The 21,961-nt window shown below is 46.6% G+C and overlaps 1 protein-coding gene across 3 annotated transcripts in view; it reads right to left on the bottom strand.

The window, feature by feature from the left end:
- The window catches only part of ELAPOR1 (endosome-lysosome associated apoptosis and autophagy regulator 1), an 850,357-nt gene that overhangs the window by 179,035 nt on the left and 649,361 nt on the right, over nucleotides 1-21,961 (bottom strand). For 2 of the 3 annotated variants that reach the window (XM_085643413.1, XM_085643411.1), the window contains 2 exons: nucleotides 13,328-13,506; nucleotides 7,909-8,074 (listed from right to left, as the gene is read on the bottom strand). In XM_085643413.1, the coding sequence (XP_085499539.1) occupies nucleotides 7,909-8,074; nucleotides 13,328-13,506 (345 nt within the window). Of the gene's footprint in view, nucleotides 1-7,908; nucleotides 8,075-13,327; nucleotides 13,507-21,961 lie in introns of those variants that run through there. The other variant, XM_085643414.1, reaches the window with a different exon arrangement.

Here is a 21,961-nt window from a genome sequence, read left to right on the forward strand (position 1 = left end):
TTTGCTTTGTACTCAATATCCCTGTTAGCTGCAGCCGGACAGTGGAATGGAGTAGGGGAACTGAACTACGGAACATAGGAACGGGAACAGAACACGAAATAGACGACACATCGATGATACTTATCGGGAGCGAGGCCAACCCTGACACTCACCTCTGTCCCTTCTGACTTCGGTAGGGCTGACGGGTTTCGGATCCCTATCCACGATGTGAAGTGCCGACCAGATCAACCAGAGCACATAGACTCCCACTTGTGGCTGCTCTGACTTAGGCGGTGCAGAACCAGCTTTGCTCGCTGAGCGCCAACTGCGGATCAACATAGTCAACATCTACGAAGCGGAGCAGATCAAGCACGGCCAGATCGGACAGGAACACCGACTGATCACCGATGCCCTCAGCGACACCAGAGGAATAGCGCAGCGGGCATGGACGTCTAAGCGGGGCAAGACACGGATTTACAAAGGGCTCGAGGGAGCCTGAAAGGCTCGCGCCCTGCGGCGGATCTGCCTAGACCCAGCACACGGACCATCACGGAGCAAGCAGCCACGGACGAAGACGCAGCCTAACTCCGCCCCCTCAGGCGCAGTTCATAACAACGTGGATGGCAATGTGAAAATACTTTTCATTGAAGGTGTGACTTTTGCTTTTACTTTGTACATTATTCACTGTATCCATGGCGAGATGAGGCCACACATGCAAGCGTGCTTAGAATAAGGTCATCAGCATAGCGCCTCCCTCTCATGCCTGATGTCAGCGCCGATGCAACCTTGACAACCATGGGCAGATAGCATGTTATTTGTATATTTCCGCATTGACAGCACAGCGGACAACAGCGAGAAACCGCACATAATTTCTCCAGGCGCATCTCTACTCTGTGAAACATTGGAGTCATCTGCCTACACATGGGAACGAAGTGCGTTCCATCTGGCACTATTTTTCTATCTAGGGGCAGCATCTGCTTTTAGATCCATAACAACAAAATGGCGGACCTCATAAATACCATCACTTTGGGGTCCGCCTCCGGCTTACTGTTGCACTAGGTAAAGTAAGACTCTGATCCTTGAAGGAAGCAAAACATAAACATTGAAAAAGGACCAAAAACAACAACTGATATACAGAAACCGAAACAGGACTACTCCTGACCAGCTCATTAAATGGAAAGAGATACAGGACTATCCGAATGGCTATGATGCCCACTCCAATGAGGCAGACATCTTGGACTGTCTCCCTCTTTACCCATACAGGTCAGAACCTCAATCTAAAATGTAATTAAATCATCTTTATCTATCTCTCAATCTTTATGGCCCCAGGGCCTCCCCCAACCCTCCATTTGCCTGACTAGGCGCTATTACGCTACTTGATACATCTCCTACTACTCCCTCTGCACAAACCTAAGCCACCAACATCTCTGCTCAATCACCCGCCTTAGTGTCCCGACCCTTCCCAAGCCCATCACCCCCTCACAGTACCAACCCCCTGTACGAGACCATACACACATCGCACCATAACGCCCTAACCTATTTTAACAGTGCCTGCCCCACTATGGAGCTCACAGGCGCACATACCTACACCATTAACTACCCCCCCAATCTCTCAAAAAAAGCGTCCAAACGCTTCAAACACAACATGATAAATCTAAACCCGGAGACACCCATCTCTGATCCCTACTTCTCCACAAACAAAGGACATATAACCACGGATATCATCTTTTACACTAAACGAAGAGCGCAATGGAGGAAAGCATTCCTAGAAATATTTGCGATCTCCACCACCAGAAAAGCATTATCTATATCTTCCCCTCCCAAAACTTCATTCGGCAGCAACCATCACAATATATAATAACGGAACTATTCTCATGCAGTCAACATACCGCAGCCTAAACCTGTTGGATAACATCTTCCCCATTATCAAGGAACAAGTGAGAAAATCCCAAGCCCCGCCCCAGGCTACTCCCAACACCAGCACTCACCTTATCACACCGCCAAACTCTGCCGCTTGCCACACTCCCTTATTACCCCAACCGATATTTACACCGAGCTCCAAACTACCCCACCCTCCACACCTGACGCATACATAAGACGCTCCCCCTTCCTACCGCACCGGCAATGACACCCATCATGAACTCACACACCACCACTCTGATATCACGACCATTAGCTACAATTAAGCGCCCCTCCCCATGAGACTCTACCTTAAGACACTCCCCCCTTACTATGGCACCTGCATTTACACCCTTATCAGACCCAGCATCCTCCCCTGGAACGAATATTTCCCCACCCATGGTCAACCCTACCCCGTGCGAACCCATCAATCCCATGACCACATCGCTACCACCTCTACGCCCCCTGCAGCCACTCATCATTCCAGACCAACACTCCCGGATATGGAGAGGGAGCTAGATAGGACGCCTCATCATGACCTTGAAGGAGGGCCGCCCACTAACCAACCTCAGGATGCAAACACACCACCCACACCCATAATACATTCACCGATCTGGCTCCCTCCCTCACCAGACCCTAGACGAAGAGATCATACTCTCATTCAAATCAAAGCAGAAATACAACGTTTATCTGACGTTCTTCTGAGTCAACCCTTGAACAACAGATTTCCACGACAGACTAAGTCAAATTCTCACCTGCCCCACGCAGTTGTTACATCAAAATTGCCGACCTCAAGATGGAAATCAGTTCCCCTTCACAGTAACTCAACCCGTCCAATACGCAATACTAATCCGCTATCATAGAAAGACCTACTCCCTGTACAGTCCTACGAACCCTCACACCGAAATTACAACACCATGACTACAGATTACACACCCAAAATGGCTCTAATCCCAACCATTCCAACCAACGCTCACAGGCCCACTAAACACAACCCCAGAGGCATCATCGAAAACAACCTTAGACGAGTTACCCTCATTCAGGAACCCAGCACATCCCATCTCACGCCCCGTCTTAAATGTATACTACTAAATTGTAGATCGGCCTCAAGACAGGCAGCTGACATAGCTGACCTCATTCTCACACAAGAACCGGAGTTACTAATTTTAACTGAAACCTGGTTAAAGGAATCATCGACACCTATCATTGATATACTAGTACCCCCAAAAAATGATATCATCAGGCTGCATAGAACAGACAAGACAGGTGGGGGTATAGCCTGCATACATCGAAACACTATCTCAGTAAACAGATCCACATCCCCCGTATTCCCGTCTTGTGAATACTTTTGCCTCGACATCACTAGCAATGGCAAACCAATATGCTCTTTACACACCTTCTATCATCCCCCAGGTGACAACCTCACCTCCTCACCTTTACCGAACAATTTATGGACATAGCCTCTACTAATGCCGGACATCAAAACACCCAAATATTTCTCGGAGACTTCAACTTCCACTGGAATGATCCCAATGATGCAATTGTCAATAGTCTCAAAAACTTCCTCGCGGATCTCGACCACACCCAAATTGTGAACAGCTCGACACACGATAAAGGATTCATCCTTGATTTAGTAATCGCTAAAGTTGATTCCATCCAGTTAGACACGATCCTCCCATGTGATTGGTCGGATCATCATACTATCACCTTCTTCATCAACGAAACAGTGAAACTTAACTTGGGTCAGCCCACAAGGCCTAAAGTATGGAAGAGGAACCTGAAAAACATTGACCCCAACACACTCACAACTTCCAGCTACAACTTTCTTCTTCCCCCCGTAGGGATAGCCGACGTTCATGATCTCACCAACCACTACTTCAACTCCATAAAAATGATACTAAACGAGGCAGCCCCCCTTCAATTAAAGAGAGTCTCCAAAAAAGACTCTAAACCATGGTACGATGGAAGACTCAACAAGGATAGACGATCCCTAAGAATATTTGAACGCAGATGGAGAGCAGCTCCATCCGCCAATCACCTCAAGACACTAAGAAAGAAAAGGAAGGCATATTACAGAAAAATCAAGCGCACTAAAGCAGACTTGTTTAGCCACCAATTAGACCAGGCAAAAAACCGTCCCAAAAAACTCTGAGTTAATCAAAACTCAATCTAAGGATGCACCTCACCGACCCCAGGATAAATTAGGCCCACGACCCACCGGTGAAGAATTTGCTTCCTTCTTCTCTCAGAAGACCGATAACATAAAGAAGGACCTTCTCAACAATCTAATCACACACTCCGCTGCACACATGAACCCCTCACCATCCCTTCTAACTTCCCCACACCGAAGCTCATCAAAGTTCGATCTAAAAAACAATGCATCTTGGTCATCCTTCAACCCCTATAATGAAGAATCTATTCTCAAAATACTTACTGCCTTAAATCCTGCTAATCACTTCGTTGAGCCTCTCCCAGCAAACCTTGTAAAAGCTTTCACCCCGCTGCTTCTACCTCTCTGGACCAAGATCATAAATAATTCCTAACGCCAAGGTTGTATCCCTGACACCCTCAAGGCCGGGCAGGTATCCCCCATTCTAAAGAAACCTACGGCAGACGCTGCAGACTTAAACAATTACCGTCCTATATCCAACATGCCTACCCTGGCCAAACTCTTAGAAAAATGTGTACACCTCCAGCTGCTAAGACATATTGAACAGTTTAACCTACTCAACAAATACCAATCAGGTTTCTGCACAGGTCACAGCACTGAAACGGCCATGACCCATATAATCGACGATGCCCTACAAATCCTAGATCAGAACGGGGCCTGCCTACTCATCTTACTAGATCTTTCCTCGGCCTTTGACACTGTCAAACATGATAATCTGATAGAACTTCTGAAACACAGAATGGGTTTAGGTGGATCAGTTCTAAGGTGGTTTTCCTCGTTCCTCCAAAACAGATCACAACGATTCAAGGTCAATCACTCCCTGTCCAAACCTGTTCCGGTCACTTTAGGAGTCCCACAAGGATCTGCATAATCTCCGACATTGTTCAATCTATTCATGGAACCCTTCACTGAAATTCTCTACTCGTCGAACGTGCAATACCACATGTACGCTGACGACACACAACTATACCTGAAGTTCCACACCCTAGAAGATATCAAATCGCTCAACTCTATTCTCGGAAAAACTCAGACATGGCTGGCAGAAAATCATCTAAAACTGAATGCCCTCAAAACCGAATTCCTCCTCATCGCTCCCCCTGCCCAAGTACCCATAATGCAAGATTGGATCAAACACCTTACTGCATTCAATTGCCAACCCCTCATCGTTGATGCAGCAAAATCGCTGGGAATATCTCTGGACAGAAACCTCAATATGCATAAACACATCAGCAACGCAACAAAAGGAGCAAACTTTCAGATAAACACTTTGAGAAAACTGAAACCTTTCCTGCCAGATAAGGACTTCAAACTGGCAGTACACGCTCTAGTCATCCCAAGAGTGGATTACGGTAGTGTCTCTCTCTGCGGCCTGCCCAGAGCGGCAACGGCCCCTCTAAGAGCTTCAATCAACGCTGCAGCGAGGCTTATCACTGGCTCCAAAAGAAGTTCCCACATATCACCTGACCTAAAATCCCTTAATTGGCTACCTTTTGAAGCCAGAATTCATTTGAAAATAGCATGTATGACTCATAAAGCCATTCATCACAATACACCCAGCTATCTGGCACAGAAACTGGTGCCCTCGTGTGGTGTTAGATCTTTAAGAAGTGCTAACAACCTTCTACTGAAACCACAAAGATTCAACAAGAAAAAAACTTATAACCGAACATTTTCAGGGATGGCGCCCAGAATTTGGAATGCTCTACCCCCAGAAACCAGACTTAATCCATCTATTGCATTTTTCAAAAAAGAAGGGGAATCGCTCCTCATGGCTAAATTCAATTGAGCAGGGACTAGTATCAATTGGCGACCCATGTATCCTCCATGTTAGACCTGGCACCATTGGCGTGGGTCACCCTTCCATTTTTGTCTGTGCCTCAATGTGTTTTTGTGTTGGTGTTAGCTGCTCAGGGCACTGTGCCACTGCCATCCAGTGCCACAGTGCAAGTGCTCCCTATGGTAAAATATATCATGTGAATTGACTTTCACGTTTGGCATATTTGGTTTACTATCAGTCCCTAGTAGAGTGCACCAGGGGTGCCCAGGGCTTGTATATCCAAATGCTGCTAGTGGGCTTGCAGCACTGATTGTGCCACCCACCGAAGCAGCGGGGTAAAATGTGTCTAGGATCTGCCACTGCAGAACCTGCGCGCGGTCCGGTACCGTCGCGCTGACTGAGCAAGTGTCCCCACTTGCCAGTCCCTAAACCTTCCCTTAACTACATGTTAGTCACCCCTCTGGTAGGCCCAAGCGCAGGGTGCATTGTAGGCATAAGGTAGGACATGCCCTGATGTGTGTGGCATGTCTTAATAGTGAATTACAGCCATTTTCGTCTTTCACTATTGAAGGCTACCTGCTCTCCATAGGCCAGAATGGGCTGCTGGGATCGCTACACGCTGTGACCTCAGTGGACTCAGAGAGCATGGTAGGAAGTCATGTTTAGTATGCCTGAACTTGGGATAATAAAATACATCTTTTAGTAAAGGTTATTTTAATATCCTGGGTTTGCAAATGCTACTTTTAGAAAGTTAGCCTTTGCGTGCCTGACCATCTCAGTCCGCCTCTGCTGTGGGTGTGTGTTCTGCCTAGCAACGGTACAGGAGCAGGGCTGGGGGATTCCAGGAGACAGGTTGGCTGCCAGGTGGTGGGTAGAGAGACTGCCCCAGGATGGGTGGGAGGAGTACACCCTGACTCTTGAATAGACCTGTGCTCTGCCACCACAAAGCCGGCTCCGCCCCCTGTGGAGCGGCTGATGTCTCTGCCCTGCTGCTGAAAGGAAAGAGCAGAGTCACCAAAACAAAGTACTCCAGAACTGGACTGAGCCAGGCCCTGGCCCCCTGGCGCTAAAGAACAAAAGAATCACTGTATAAAAGTAGGAGCCTGGCTGCTAAGCTATGCTGGCAATTGCTGTTTGATCTCTATACAAACTTACAACCAGTGCAATATCATAATTCAGAAAATGTTGGGAACCCTCTATTTTAATATAGGTTTCTCGAACAGTCTTTTTTTCCCACTGAATATTGAAGCCTTGTTTGCTCTGAAAGGGGCCATTTATTTTAAATCGCCATGGTTGAATTTATGTAAAGCCATTTATCTCAAATCTGCTTATTTTAGCAGTGACTCTAAAAGTTATAGACCTGCAGTAATGGGTTAGAGGGTGACAGGCACAATGAGATGATTGCACAGGTAACGTGAGGAGGAACGGAAGGCTGCTTGAGCTGCTTCAACACCAGAAGCCAGCACTTAAATCACTGACCTGAATTTAAGTGTCATGGTCTGTCTAGTGGAGAGGAGTGATGGACGTGGGACATGACTAGTCATCAAAGAGCAGAAATTATAACTGTGTTGAGTTAAGTGCAGTGTTCAATTAATGAAGGAAGTTTAAGCTGCTGTGAGGTTAGCACAGCCAGTGCATGCTTCATTGAATTAAAACAAATGAGAAAGAACGCTTTGTACTCTAGAAGGAATTTTGACAAAGTACAGGCATGAGGGACAAAGTGAAAGTTTTGCTTTACGATTGAGAAAAACCTGAGGTCAACTTATATGTTGACAGCAAGAAGAGAACAAACCTTGGGTCAATAAGGATTCTTGGGATCAGAGCTGGGCCGATTTGCTAAAGAGTAGTTGGGATGTGTAAGTGTTATTTGCAGTAATACATGTTACCCCCTCACAACTCATTCTTACTTCCCTTGAACGGCCTCACCGTAGCACTATAGGAAATGTTTTGAATGCAACGGATCTCCGTTCATTTTTATCTGGCATGATGCCCACTAAAAGACTACACCCTCCCACCCCCATCCCCAAGATACATTTTGAACAAGTCATTTCAAATACACTTCAACAGTCCACATTAAAACTACCTTTGCCTTGAAGGATTTTATCTTCCCAAAGATAGATTTGCGGCTGCTGAAGATCAAGTCATCCTCCGCATCTTCGCCCTCCATAATGGCACAGCTGTCAGCTGCCGGCAGGTCACCATCATTGTTGGTGGCATTCATCATCAGTTTGGAGTATTTGTACTCAAGCCTATAAAGGAGATCACAAAAAATGGGTGATGTATCATAAGAAGTCTGACTATAACTATAACACAGAATTATTACAGTCTAATAGAATGTGATGGCTTTTTAATTAAGGATGCAAAAAAAACAAAGTTTGTCAGAAAAGTAGAAACACATCATCCTGCTAAAATATCAGAACCAAAATATCGACTACCACAATATTGTGAATGTAAGTATGTATAGGTAAGATTAGATTTATTATAAGAGTACATACTTACCTTCACAATAATATTGTGCTATTCAATATTGTGGATTTGAACATTTGGTAGGAGAAAAAAATAACAATTCTATATTCTGAAAAAATACACCAAAAGGTATTGACAGGTCATGCATCTGACTACATATCAACCAAACCTCTCCAATAAAGTGTCAGATAAGGAGGAGGTAAAAAGATAATCTAATGTCAATTAATTCAAGTGAGTAGGTATCGTGCCACTTATAGGATTTGCCTCATTCTTTCCTTGATAGAGCTAAAGCAAGGTAGCATCTCCTTCCCCTACATCATATGCATTGAAGGGATTTGTCTTTTACCTACATAGACCTAGATTTCAATAGCCTTAAGGTTAAATCAAAGTGAAATATGGGCACCTGATGACACAAAGTAAGTCAGTAAATCCAGCACTGCACATGGTTAACCACTGATGCTGCAGCATTCTCCCATACAAAATAATGAAGGCAGGGACTTAAAATAAAACTCCTCAGACACTAATGAGAAAATAATGAAGGAAATACTTGAAGTTACACACAACAGAAACTAATGTTAAAAAATTAAATTAACTTATTGTAGGAGAGTAGGATCTGCACTTATGTTGCCCCCACTTTTTTTCTGATGTTAACACTGGTTACTGGCTAGGCGAACGCTGGACCTTGGTCAGAATGAAGGGTACCACATGCAAAAATTCCCACAAAGACACGCAAATCCCTGATGACAGTTCGAACATCAGCACTCCGTTGTGGCCAGACCCAAAGAAAACGTGTGCATGAATCCACTACAACTAAGATGTACTTATACGCAGTATCAGAGGAGAAAGGACCGCAGTGATCTAAATAAACACACCCATAGTGTAAGAGAGTAGGATCTGCACTTATGTTGCCCCCACTTTTTTTCTGATGTTAACACTGGTTTCTGGCTATAGTCTGGCTGGGTCCCTGCTAATCAGGGCCCCAGACTCTCTGTTCTCTCTAAACGACTTGGAGTGCATATTAGATGTACTAGTGATTGGTTACTGTGGTGCCTTATGAGCCCCTAGTATATGGTATCTTAGGTACCAAGGGTATAGGTACTTTACAGGCCTACCAGGGGCTGAAGCATGTATTATGCCACCCCTGGGAAGCAGACTAAATCTGACACCTCAGGCCTGCTACTGCAGCCTGGGTGAGGTAGTGTTAGCACTCCTCACTGAGGTATAGGTTCCTATATCTCACCCTACACACATACATATAAACCTATCAGTCACCCCTAAGGCAGGCCCTATCAATCCTGAGGGCAGGGTGCTTGGTTTACAATGTGAGGGGGTTCCTCTGCCAGAGCAGGGCCCCTCTGCAGCTGGCAGGGTCTATTCCCTGTGGCTGTTTGTGGATGCGGTTAAACCATATGCTCTTAAGTGCATTATAACCTCCCGGTAAATGCTAACTTTGGAATGACTGCATCAAAACATATCATGTTTGTGTCAACTTGGAATCATACCCCCACACCAGTAACTGGTGTGGGAGTATGATCCCACCCTTCTAGAGGGGACGACATGTACCCACTGTGGAAACACGGTAGAAATCTAAAAGAGCCCTGGCATCACAAAATGGATGCCACCAGCACAGACACTGGGCTGCCCTCCTGCTGCTGACTGAAACTCGCAGTGGAGGAGGCCCAACAATAGGCATCCTGTCACAGGGAGGTGTCACCATCTTCCAGACAGGATTTAGTGTATTGAAGCTGGGTGGGTGCACTCTTAGAGTGCTTTGAAGTCCTGCACTGGGGAGCAGTAGGCTCCTCTGTGCATATGCCAGCTCATACCGGTTCAGGGGCTATCAGCCCCTGCTCTGGCACGAAACTGGACAAAGGGAAGTGGGTGTAACCACCCACTCCCCTGACCCTCCAAGAGGAGTGGTCATAGAGCTAGTCCCTCCCTTTCTTTTACTATAAGATAGGAACACCTTGCCATTGCAAGTTAGATAACCCTGGACAACGCTTTACAAGAAGAATCCTGGCCCTTCGATGTTCCACTACCTTTGGAAGACGGAAGAATCTCCCATGGAGTCAAGGAGTGACTCCCCTGCTTGGCAGGCACCAAAACTTTGAATCAACGGTCGCAAACTTTCCCGCTCCCGCCAGAGTCCGAAATCCCTGCAGCCCCGGAAGTGGATTTCCTGACTTCTCGTTGGCCATTGTGATGGCCATTGTGAGTCCCCAGCAGAGCTGAAGTGAGTGGACCCCAAGAGTGATGAGGAACCGCAATACCTGGGTACCATGCACTATTGTCAAGTGCAACCCCTTCACGATGTTCTACGAACTTGTGCTTTGGACCATTTGTGGCCCAAGCCTCTAGCAGGTTGTGCACCGAAAATCAGAGGCCTACCCCGTCCCGAGTGACCGTGGGCTCCTGTAAAGCATTTCCTCACGAGGCATCTTTGCGATCCCTTGCCCATTAGCTTGTGGGTCCCCTGAAGACTTTATCAAACCAAAGGGCTCCCCTGGTTGATCCAGGCCTGCCCTCACTCACCCTCGCTGGGTGAGTCCCTCAGACCTTGCTGGCCTGCACCATTGACTTTATTCACTTTTCACAAGACTTGCCGTTGCCAAGGCTGGTTGGCTTCAATCCGGTTGCTGACACCTCAGTCAGCTGCAGACGTTATGGGACACTCCGAATCCAGCTGCTGGTCATCGTCGATCCCTCCTGGACCTCGTGGGCAAAGAGTCAAAACACCCTCAAGCACCTGAAATCACCCGACATCTGTGGGCATCCATCTTCCTGGCCCCGGGTCACTGGCAAGTGACTGTGAACACTGTCCCTTCTGCTTTCAGGTCATCTTCATCTTAAATCCAGCCTTGGATTCCACCGGACACTTCTTCAGTCTTCGCAAGCACCAAATCTTCTTTGGCTTCCATAGAAAAAAGCAACGCGACCCGACACCAAAAGACACCTATTCACCCGGCTTCCCTGGGTGAGGTAACTCGTGCACTACGGTGCCTTAGTGTGTGTTGGCCCTCGAATTACTTACCTTGTAAGTGGGTTGCTTGTAGACTTCCTCGAAGTACCCTAAAACTTTAAAAATCCAATCGCGACTTGCTCCATTGTAATAAATAGGGAACCCGTGGCTGTGTTCTCACACTGCACGCGTCTCCCGTGGGTCTTTTACTTACCTGCCTTGGGTGGATTAGTGAAGCTCCAGCGATTCTACAGGCCCTAGGCCTTGTCCCCTGGCAAGTCGACTTTCCTAAACCTCTTTTTTAGTATATGGTCTGGTACGCCCTTAGGGCCCCAGCCATATTTGTGCTTAACTTATTGTGAAACGTTGATATTTGAATGTGTTCCTGGCTTCTAATCTGATAAAGAGATTAGTAGAGTGTGTCTAGAAATAAATACATATATATTTGATATATATACCTTCAGCACAGTGGCATTTTGGGGTAAGTAGTCCGTATCTGAACCAAATTGGTTGCTGCCAGGGCTATGTACATTGAAAAAATACAATCCCAAGTTGGTGCTGTGAGGAAAAACTGCCACAGTGCTTATCAATGTCCATCCTGGCAATACCAGCATTTCCAGCTCCTCACGGTGCAAACAATCTTCACGCACCGAAGGTACCGCTCTCTGCGCGGCACGCCGCTTTAAACATCACAAAACTCCAAGTTACCTTGCATAGAGACGCCAACTCAGGTGGAAATATAGCCATCGTTTATTGCAGGTAATAAGCACAGCGCGTTTGAACCCCACAAGCAAAGCGCCAAACATGTTTCGGGCTCCATGCCCTTGTTCACTGGCTGCATGCGCAAAGTCCCAGCAGTTGAGTGGACTCATACCTTTAACCTCGCCCTAATGGGACCTCCTTCAGCACAGTGGCATTGTGGGGTAAGTAGTCCGTATCTGAACCAAATTGGTTGCTACCAGGGCTATGTACATTGAAAAAATACAATCCCAAGTGGGTGCTGTGAGGAAAAACTGCCACAGTGCTTATCAATGTCCATCCTGGCAATACCGGCATTTCCAGCTCCTCACGGTGCAAACAATCTTCACACACCAAAGGTACCGCTCTCAGCGCGGCGGGGCGTCTCTGTGATGAGGTACGCCGCTTTAAACATCACAAAACTCCAAGTTACCTTGCATAGAGACGCCAACTATATATATACATAAAACACAATTAGTAATGTACTATGAAATATGTAAATAAACTTTTAAAATGTAAAAAGTGATGTCACTTTATTTTTAGATATATGCATATAAATTTAAAAAAATAATTTGAATAATTAATTCATTCTATACATAACTTTTGATAAATTTGACTACATAATAGATCCACATAAATAGTATACTTTGGGTGTGAAATTTGCTTTTATTTAAATCCTAACAAAAATAATTTCTTTAATTTATTTAAAATAATTACCTAATTAATTCAGAATTAAGTCAATAATGCTGTAGCATTTTTATGTTATGCTTACTTTAAAATAATTATTTTAAAATAATTGACATTAATGTTTAGATTAAAATAGTTTGACAATTTTTTAAAGTTTAATAAACTTTCCCCTGTACTTTACAATAGTCCGTCCTGATACCAGGGACATCTACCTATGAGTGAAAAGTTACAACTAGTAACTTTACACTAACAAATGAGGCTCCACTCCCTGAATTCAGGGGGTGGGGACATGTAAGTTTGTATTTTTGGGTAACTTTACACTTGTAAATGGTGAATAGCCAAAAGTAGTAAAGTTACTTACGAGTGTAAGAGTAAACTTATTTATAGTAAATCTACACATGGAAATGAACCTTTGTGAATAAGACGCTGTGTTGAAAGCTCTGTGAAGCTAGCACTGTGGTAGGCATAGACAGAGAACAACTAGCTGTTGAGTGTCCTCATCTTTTAGGTCTGTCCTATGGGGTTCAGTGTTCTCTATACGGAAGCTATGACTGATTTCAGTAAAAAACAAACTGGACCTGCACATCTTCTATAGCATTTCCTTTATAGAAAGTGTGCCATTTCTAACACAAGTCTTAGTTGTGGGACCTACTTTTGGTTTTTCTTCCAGAAGTAGCAGGTCATCACCACTAGCAGCAGGGCTGTGCAGGTGCCCACAGCGATTCCCACCTTCAGCCAGAAATCCATAGATTTGCAGATAGTCATTCCGGGGTCAGGTAGGGCCATTCCCCCGTGGCACATTCGAGGCTCCCGCCAGACAAATGCTGTTTTCTGTTGGACAGAGGTGGACATGTAGTGTGAAGGTACAAGAAATGTTATACTGGTCATCAGATGAAGAGCTACATTTTTCAAAACTTAGTTATTTTTTTGCATTTTTCACATGAAAGGAATGAACTTAATGAGCTCAAAGAAAATGGTTAGCTGGATATATGAACCACTCAACAAGATGCATGCACAGTTTAAATACAGCAATATCAAGAGAAAGTTAGTACACCCTTCTATTATCACTTAACTCTACATCTGCTAGTTTTCATCCATTGAGATGTACACATCCCTTTTCCCCAGTGGCAACATCCTTCCTACCCTGGCCAAGTACACAACAGTATATGTTATGTTTTTTTTTTTTAAAGCCCACCCCCATCAAGTACTATGTCCATCAATTACTTGGACCCTTAGTTCATTTTCGTGCATATGTATATGTCTGCAGTTAGTGCTTGCACACAGAGGGTCTTCCAGGGTGGATGTTTGAGATCAAACATTAGCTTGTGTAATGCATGTTCTGTTGTAATCAATGTTTGGTTTCCATGTGACATACATTTGCCGTGATCTGCAACAACCACACTAGTCTACCATTAGATGATTCACACAGCTTCTCCAATGTACCTCAGGCTTGCTATTGCTTCAGTGGCACTACGATTCCAATGCTAATAACATGCACAAAACTTGTCCAATTGACCTGAATCCTGATTAGCCCTTTATCACTGTCTCGCCCTTATTCACACCAAAACATGCTTGCTAATAATCATTTGTTGATTCTTAGTATGCAGCAATCCCCCCAACTGTGTTTCAGTAACAGAGGGGGTCATTACGATGACAGAAGGACTTCAGTCCGTCCACCATCATATCGTATTCGGGACCAGCCGCCTACAAGGTGCCGGTCCAAAAGGGCAACCAGGGAGGTCTGACAGGCAGTCGGATAAAGACTGCATGTCAGGACCATGGCGGTTGGTGTTTCCGACTGGCACACGTCCAAATGCCATAATAATATGGCGAACAGGAGATCCCTGGTGAGATGGTGTGAGAAGTTGGCCTGGCATAGTCACTAGTTATAGTGGCCACCTTGCACCAGTCCAATTCGACTCTTATGGTAGATAGGTTTAAGACAACCTTTTAAAGAAAGCTATCCTAGTGGTAGCTGTGGAGAGCAGCCTTCAGGCTAGGTCTCTGAGGAATGTAAAGCAGCTTGTTTTACCTTATAATCTCTTGAATTACCAAATGAAAAGGACACCACACAGGTATATATATCAAATATATATGTATTTATTTCTAGATACACTCTACTAATCTCTTTGAGATTAGAACCCAGATACACATTCAAATGTCAACAATTCTCAATAAATTAAGCACAAATATGGCTGTAGCCCTAGGGGCGTACCAGACCATATACTAAGAAAATGGGATAACAACTCGACTTGCAAAATGACAAAGCCTAGGGCCTTGGGAATTGCTGGGGCTTCACTTCTGCAGTGTTAGCAGGTAAGTAACAAGCCCACGGGAGACGCGTGCAGTGTCTAAACACAGCCGCGGGTTTCTTATAGGTTACAATGGCGCAAGTCTGTTTTTCAAAGTTTTAGGGCACTTCGAAGAAGTCAACAAGCAAGCCACTTACAGGGTAAGTATTTTGAGAGCCAACACACACTTGGGCACCGGAGTGCACGAGTTACCTCACCCACGGAAGCCGGGTGCATAGGTGTCTTTTGGTGTCCAATGAAGACTTGCTGCTTGAGACAACTGAAGAGGTATCCGCTGGAATCCGAAGATGGATTGAAGTTGAAGAGGACCTGAAAATTGAGGGGACAGTGTTCAAAGTCACTTGCCAGTGACCGGTGGCCAGCAAGATGGATGACCACTGATGTCGCGTCTTTTCAGGTCATCGATGGTGATTTGTCTCTTCGCTCACGAGGTCCAGGAAAGATCGACGATGACCAGCAGCTGGATTCGAAGTGTCCCACAACGTCTGCAGCTGATGACGGTGTCGGCAACCGGATTGGAGCCAACAAGCCTTGGCAACTGCAAGTCTTGTGTGGAATGAAGATTGACGATGATGCAGACCAGCAAGGTCTGATGGACTTACCCAGCGAGGGTAAGTGAGGGCAGGCCCGGAGCAACCAGGAGAGCCCTTGAAGTCGATGAGAAAGTCTTCGGGTGAGTCACTAGCCAACGGGCAAGTAACCGCGAAGACGCCTTTGCAGGAAAAGTTCCACAGGAGCCCACGGTCACTCGGGACGGGGTAGGCCACTGATTTTCGGCACCAGACCTGCTAGAGACTTGGACTACAGATGGTCTAAAGCACAAGTTCGTAGAACGTTGTTTAGGGTTTGCACTCAAAATCAGTGCACGGTTCCCTGGTATTGCTGTTCCTCGTCACTCGTGGGGTCCAGATGCCACAGCTTCACTGGGGACTCAAAATGGCTGTCGAGAGGTCAGGAAATCTGCTTCAGGGGACGCAGGGACTTCGGACTCCGGCGGGAACGGTGAAGTTTGCAACCGTTGATCAAAGTTACTGGTGCCTGCCAAGCAGGGGAGTCACTCCTTGACTCCAAGGGAGATTCTTCAGTCTTCCAGAGATAGTGGAACGTCGAAGGGCCAGGATTCTTCTTTTTTGTAGAGCGTCGTCCAGGGTAATCTGAATTGTATTGGCAATGCTTGGTATCTTATAGTGATGATAGGGGAGGAACTAGCTCTATGACCACTCCTCTAGGAGGGTCAGGGTAGTGGGTGGTTACACCCACTTCCCTTTGTCCAGTTTCGCGCCAGAGCAGGGGCAGGGAGCCCCTGAACCGGTTTGAGCTGGCATATGCACAGAGGAGCCTACTGCTCCCCCAGTGCAGGACTTCAAAGGCACTCTAAGAGTGCACCCACCCAGCTCCAATACACTAAATCCTGTCTGGGAGGTGGTGACACCTCCCTGTGACAGGATACCTTTTGTTGGGCTTCCTCCACTGCGAGTTTCAGTCAGCAGCAGGAGGGCAGCCCAGTGTCTGTGCTGGTGGCATCCATTTTGTGATGCCAGGGCTCTATGAGATTTCTACCGTTTTGTACAGTGGGTACATGTCGTCCCCTCTAGAAGGGTGGGATCATACTCCCACACCAGTTACTGGTGTGGGGGTATGATTCCAAGTTGTTTGACACCAAACATGACATGTTTTGATGCAGTCATTCCAAAGTTAGCATTTACCGCAAAGTTATAATGCACTTAAGAGTATATGGTTTAACCGCATCCACAAACAGCAGCAGAGAATAGACTCTGCCAGTTGCACCCCCTCACATAGTAAACCAAGCACCCTGCCCTCAGGATTGTTAGGGCCTGCAAGAGGGGTGACTGATAGGTTTGTATGTGTGTGTATGGTGAGATATAGGAACCAATACCTCAGTGAGGAGTGCTAACACTACCTCACACAGGCTGCATTAGCAGGCCTGTGGTGTCAGATTGTGAATGCTTCCCAGGGGTGGCATAATACATGCTGCAGCCCCTGGTAGGCCTGTGAAGTACCAATGCCCTAGGTACCTAAGGTACCATATACTAGGGGCTCATAAGGTACCACAGTATCCAATCACTAGTGCATCTAATATGCACACCAAGTTGTTTAGAGAGATCAGTGAGACTGGGGCCCTGATTAGCAGGGACCCAGCCAGACTATAGCCAGAAACCAGTGTATACATCAGAATAAAAGTGGGGGCAACATAAGTGCAGATCCCACTCTCCTACACAACCCCCCCCCCCCCCCCAAACGCAGGGACATTAAACTAACCTTGACCAGTTGAGTCTTCATGTTCTAAGTGGAAATACCTTGAGAGTTCATCTGCATTGGCATGTTGGGTCCTAGGTCTATGTTCCACTGTATAGTCCATCCCCTGTAGGGAAATGGACCACCTGAGCAGTTTAGGATTTTCACCTTTCATCTGTTTGAGCCATAGGAGGGGCTTATGGTCAGTCTGAACTATGAAGTGAGTGCCAAACAAGTATGGCCTCAGCTTCTTCAGGGCCCACACCACAGCAAAGGCCTCCCTCTCAATGGCTGACCAACGTTTCTCTCTAGGGGTCAGCCTTCTGCTCATGAAAGCTACTGGCTGGTCTTGACCTTCATCATTAAGTTGAGACAGTACAGCTCCCACACCCAGCTCTGAAGTATCTGTTTGAACAATTAACTTTTTGTAATCTGGACTCTGTAAGATGGGGGCAGTGCACATTGCCTGCTTGAGGTCATCAAATACCTTTTGACAGCTAGCTGTCCACTGAACCTTTTTTGGCATTTTCTTGGAGGTCAGATCATTTAAGGGGGTCACTATAGATCCATATCCCTTAACAAACCTCCTGTAATACCCAGTCAGGCCCAAGAAGGCTCTCACCTGTGTCTGGGTGGTTGGAGCTACCCATTCCATTATGGTCTTGATCTTGCTCTGCAATGGTTGAACCTGGCCTCCACCTACACAGTGGCCCAGGTACACAACCTGACTCAGCCCTATCTGGCACTTAGTAGCCTTGATAGTGAGGCCTACTTTCTGCAGGGCCTCCAGTACATTCCTGAGGTGGACCAGATGATCCTGCCAGGTGGAACTAAAGACAGCAATATCATCAAGATAAGCGGAGCAATATTCCATACCAGTCAGAACTTTATTCACCAACCTCTGAAATGTGGCAGGTGCATTCTTCAAACCAAAGGGCATTACCACAAAGTGATAGTGCCCACAGGGGTCGAAAATGCTGTTTTAGCCTTGACATCATCAGCTAACTTGATTTGCCAATAGCCTGCTGTAAGGTCAAATGTACTGAGATACTTGGCTGGGGCCAAAGTGTCTATTAGTTCATCTGCCCTTGGTATTGGGTAGGCATCAGTCCTGGTGACTGCATTGAGGCCCCTGTAGTCAACACAAAACCTCATCTCTTTCTTACCACCCTGGGTGTGAGGTTTTGGGACAAGGACTACTGGGCTAGTAGCCCAAGGGCTATCTGAGGGCTCAATAACACCTAGCTCCAACATTTTCTGGACTTCAGTCCTGATACAATCCCTGACATGGTCAGGTTGCCTGTAGATTTTACTCTTTACAGGCAGACTGTCTCCAGTGTCCACCTCATGGGTGCACCAGGAAGTCTGACTTGGGGTCAGGCTAAACATATGTCTAAACTGATGTAGCACTTGTCTACATTCAGTTTGTTGATGCTCAGTGAGGCTGCTTGCCAAAGCAACACCATCAACTGATCCATCATCAGGGTTCTGTAACAGCAGGTCAGGGAGAGGGTCACTCTCCTCCTCCTGGTCCTCATCAGTTGCCATGAGCAAGCTCATGTCAGCCCTGTCCACATATGCCTTAAGTCTGTTGACATGGAGCACCCCAAGGGGGCTCCTGGGAGTGCCAAGATCTACCAAGTAGGTGACCTCTCCCTTTTTCTCAACAATTGTATGGGAGCCACTCCATTTGTCCTGGAGAGCTGCTGGGGCCACAGGCTCCAACACCCACACTTTCTGGCCTGGCTGGTAAACAGTCAGGACAGCCTTTTGGTCATGCCAAGCTTTTGTAATTCTTGGCTTGCCTCAAGGTTTTTAGTGGCCTTCTTCATATACTCTGCCATCCTGGAGCGGAGACCAAGTACATAGTCCACTACATCTTGTTTGGGAGGTTTGAGAGGTAACTCCCATCCCTCCTTCACCAGACATAATGGTCCTCTAACAGGGTGCCCAAACAGAAGTTCAAAAGGGCTGTAGCAAACCCCCTTCTGTGGAACCTCCCTGTATGCAAACAGAAGGCAGGGAAGTAAAAGGTCCCATTTTCGCCTAAGCTTTTCTGGGAGTCCTTTAATCATTCCCTTTAGGGTTTTGTTGAATCTCTCAACTAACCCATTGCATTGTGGGTGATAGGGAGTAGTGAATTTGTAGTTTACACCACACTCCTTCCACATTGCAGTTAGATATCCTGACAAAGTTTGATCCTCTATCAGAGATGACCTCCTTAGGGAAACCCACTCTGGAGAAAACTCCAATGAGGGCTCTTGCTACCACAGGAGCTGTGGTAGTCCTTAGGGGTATAGCTTCTGGATACCTGGTGGCATGATCCACTACCACCAGTATAAATCTGTGCCCAGATGCAGTGGGTGGGTCAAGGGGACCAACAATGTCAATCCCTACCCTTTCAAAGGGAACCCCCACCACAGGTAGTGGTATCAGGGGGGCCTTTGTGGTGCCACCTGTCTTGCCACTGGCTTGACAAGTGACACAGGAGCGACAAAACTCCTTTGTGTCTTCAGACATGTGTGGCCAATGAAAATGTGGTACAAGCCTGTCCCATGTCTTGTTTTGGCCCAAGTGTCCTGCCAATGGGATATCATGTGCTAGGGTCAAGAGGAACCCCCTAAACTTCTGAGGAATTTCCAACCTCCTGGTGGCTCCAGGGGTAGGATCTCTAGCCTCAGAATATAGGAGCCCCTCATCCCAATAAACCTTATGGGACCCACTAGCACTCCCAGCAGCCTCAGCAGCAGCCTGCTGTCTGAGGGGTTCAAGAGTGGGGCAGCACTGTTGCTCTTTGCTCAGATCTTCCCTGGAAGGTCCCCCTGCCCCCAAGAACTCAACCTGACCAGGCTCAAGTTCATCTGGGGCAGTTCCTTCTTCAGGCTCTGCTTCTCCTCCCTCAGGAGGGGAATCTGAGATCTGAGACAGAGGGGAAGGCCCAGCCTTAACCCTACTGCTCCTTCTCTTGGGTAGCACCTGGTCCATAGTTTCAGGATCCAGAGCTGGTTCAGCTTTATGCATTTTGGCTTGTGACCTGGTCACAGCAAATACCTCTGCAGGTATGCCCAACATCTCAGCATGAGTCCATAATTCTACTTCATACCAGGCTGAAGTCTCCAGATCATTGCCCAACAAACATTCGACAGGGAGGTCTTCACTGACTACCACCTTTTTGAGGCCAGTTACCCCTCCCCAGGAGCAATTCACAACTGCAAGGCTATGGTTGGTCCTGGTGTTGCTTGCATTGGTTACCTGGTACATTTCACCCAGGATGATCTGTGTAGGGTCCACTAGGTCCTCTGCCACCATGGTGACACTAGCACCTGTGTCCCTAAATGCCAAAGCCTGTTTGCCATTTATGATAGGCTGCTGTTTGTACTTGCCCAGGTTACTGGGGCTCACTAGGAAGGACATATCAAGGTCTCCCTCACAAACTAGCAATGCCTGTGTTGGTACTCTGACTAGGCCAGAGTCCACATCAGAACCCAGGGTCAACCCTACTACACCCTTATTCTGAGTATTACCTCCACCAATGACTGCACTAGGGGGAACAGTTGCCTTAGGGGCTGGAGTGGTGGTGGTTTGGTCTTTGGACTTTGTACAGTCAGAAGTCCAGTGCCCTTTCTGTTTACAGAATTTGCACCAGGGCTTCTTTTGGCCTTTTCCCTTTGCAGATTGTGACTCCCCACCAGTTGCAGATTTTGGGGGCCCTTGTGAAGACTTCTGGTCTTTAGATTTATCCCCACCTTTATCTGAGCCTTTAGGATCTTGCTTCTTAGTGTCACCACCTTGGTTCTGGTTTTTCTGCCTCACCCTGGTTCTGACCCATTTGTCTGCCTTCTTTCCCAGTTCTTGGGGAGAGGTCAGATCAGAGTCCACCAGGTACTGATGCAACAACTGGTTCGGGCAATTATTAAGGATCTGTTCTCTCATTATAATATTATACAATCCCTTAAAGTCAGTTACTCTACTACCAACCAGCCAACCTTCTAGAGCCTTGGTTGCACAATCAACAAAGTCAGTCCAATCGAGTCTGTGCTTTCTGGGTGTCTCTGAACTTCAACCTGTACTGTTCAGTGGTTAGGCCAAACCCATCTATCAAAGCACTCTTCAGGGCTTCATAATAATTAGCATCCTCTTATCTAACAGTGAGGAGCTTGTCTCTACCTTTATCTGAAAAGGAGAGCCACAAGATTGCTGCCCACTGTGTCTGGGGGACCTGTTGAACTGTACAGGCCCTCTCCATAGCAGTTATCCATTTGTGGATATCATCCCCACTCTGGTAGGGAGGAACAACCTTGGACAGGTTCCGATGGTCTGGAATGTAATCTCTACCTCTAGGGACACTGTTGCTGCCACCAGGGGTATCTAACCCCTCCTTCTTAGAAGCTCTTTGGAGCTCGAAGGCTTCCCTATCTAAGGCCAATTGCTTGGTTCTGAGGGCAAGCCTAGCTTCCTCATACTGGAGCATCTTGAACCTTCTTTCAGAGGAGGACTCCCTGGGAAAGTTGGAGTTCCTCTGGGGAACAGATTCTCTTCCAGAGTGGTATGAATGGTCAGAGTCCCTTGAGGGGGACCTAGGCCTTTCTCCCACTTTGTCAGCTCTCTTAAGGAGAATTCCTCTGTTCCTTTCAGACCCTTCTGGGCCTGGCCCTTCAATCACAGACTCCAGGTCATCTTGATTTTCATCATCAGACCCAGAGACTATGGTTGACCCA

Source organism: Triturus cristatus, chromosome 1_1 (assembly GCF_964204655.1).
Source record: "Triturus cristatus chromosome 1_1, aTriCri1.1, whole genome shotgun sequence".
NCBI classification, from domain to species: Eukaryota; Metazoa; Chordata; class Amphibia; order Caudata; family Salamandridae; genus Triturus; species Triturus cristatus.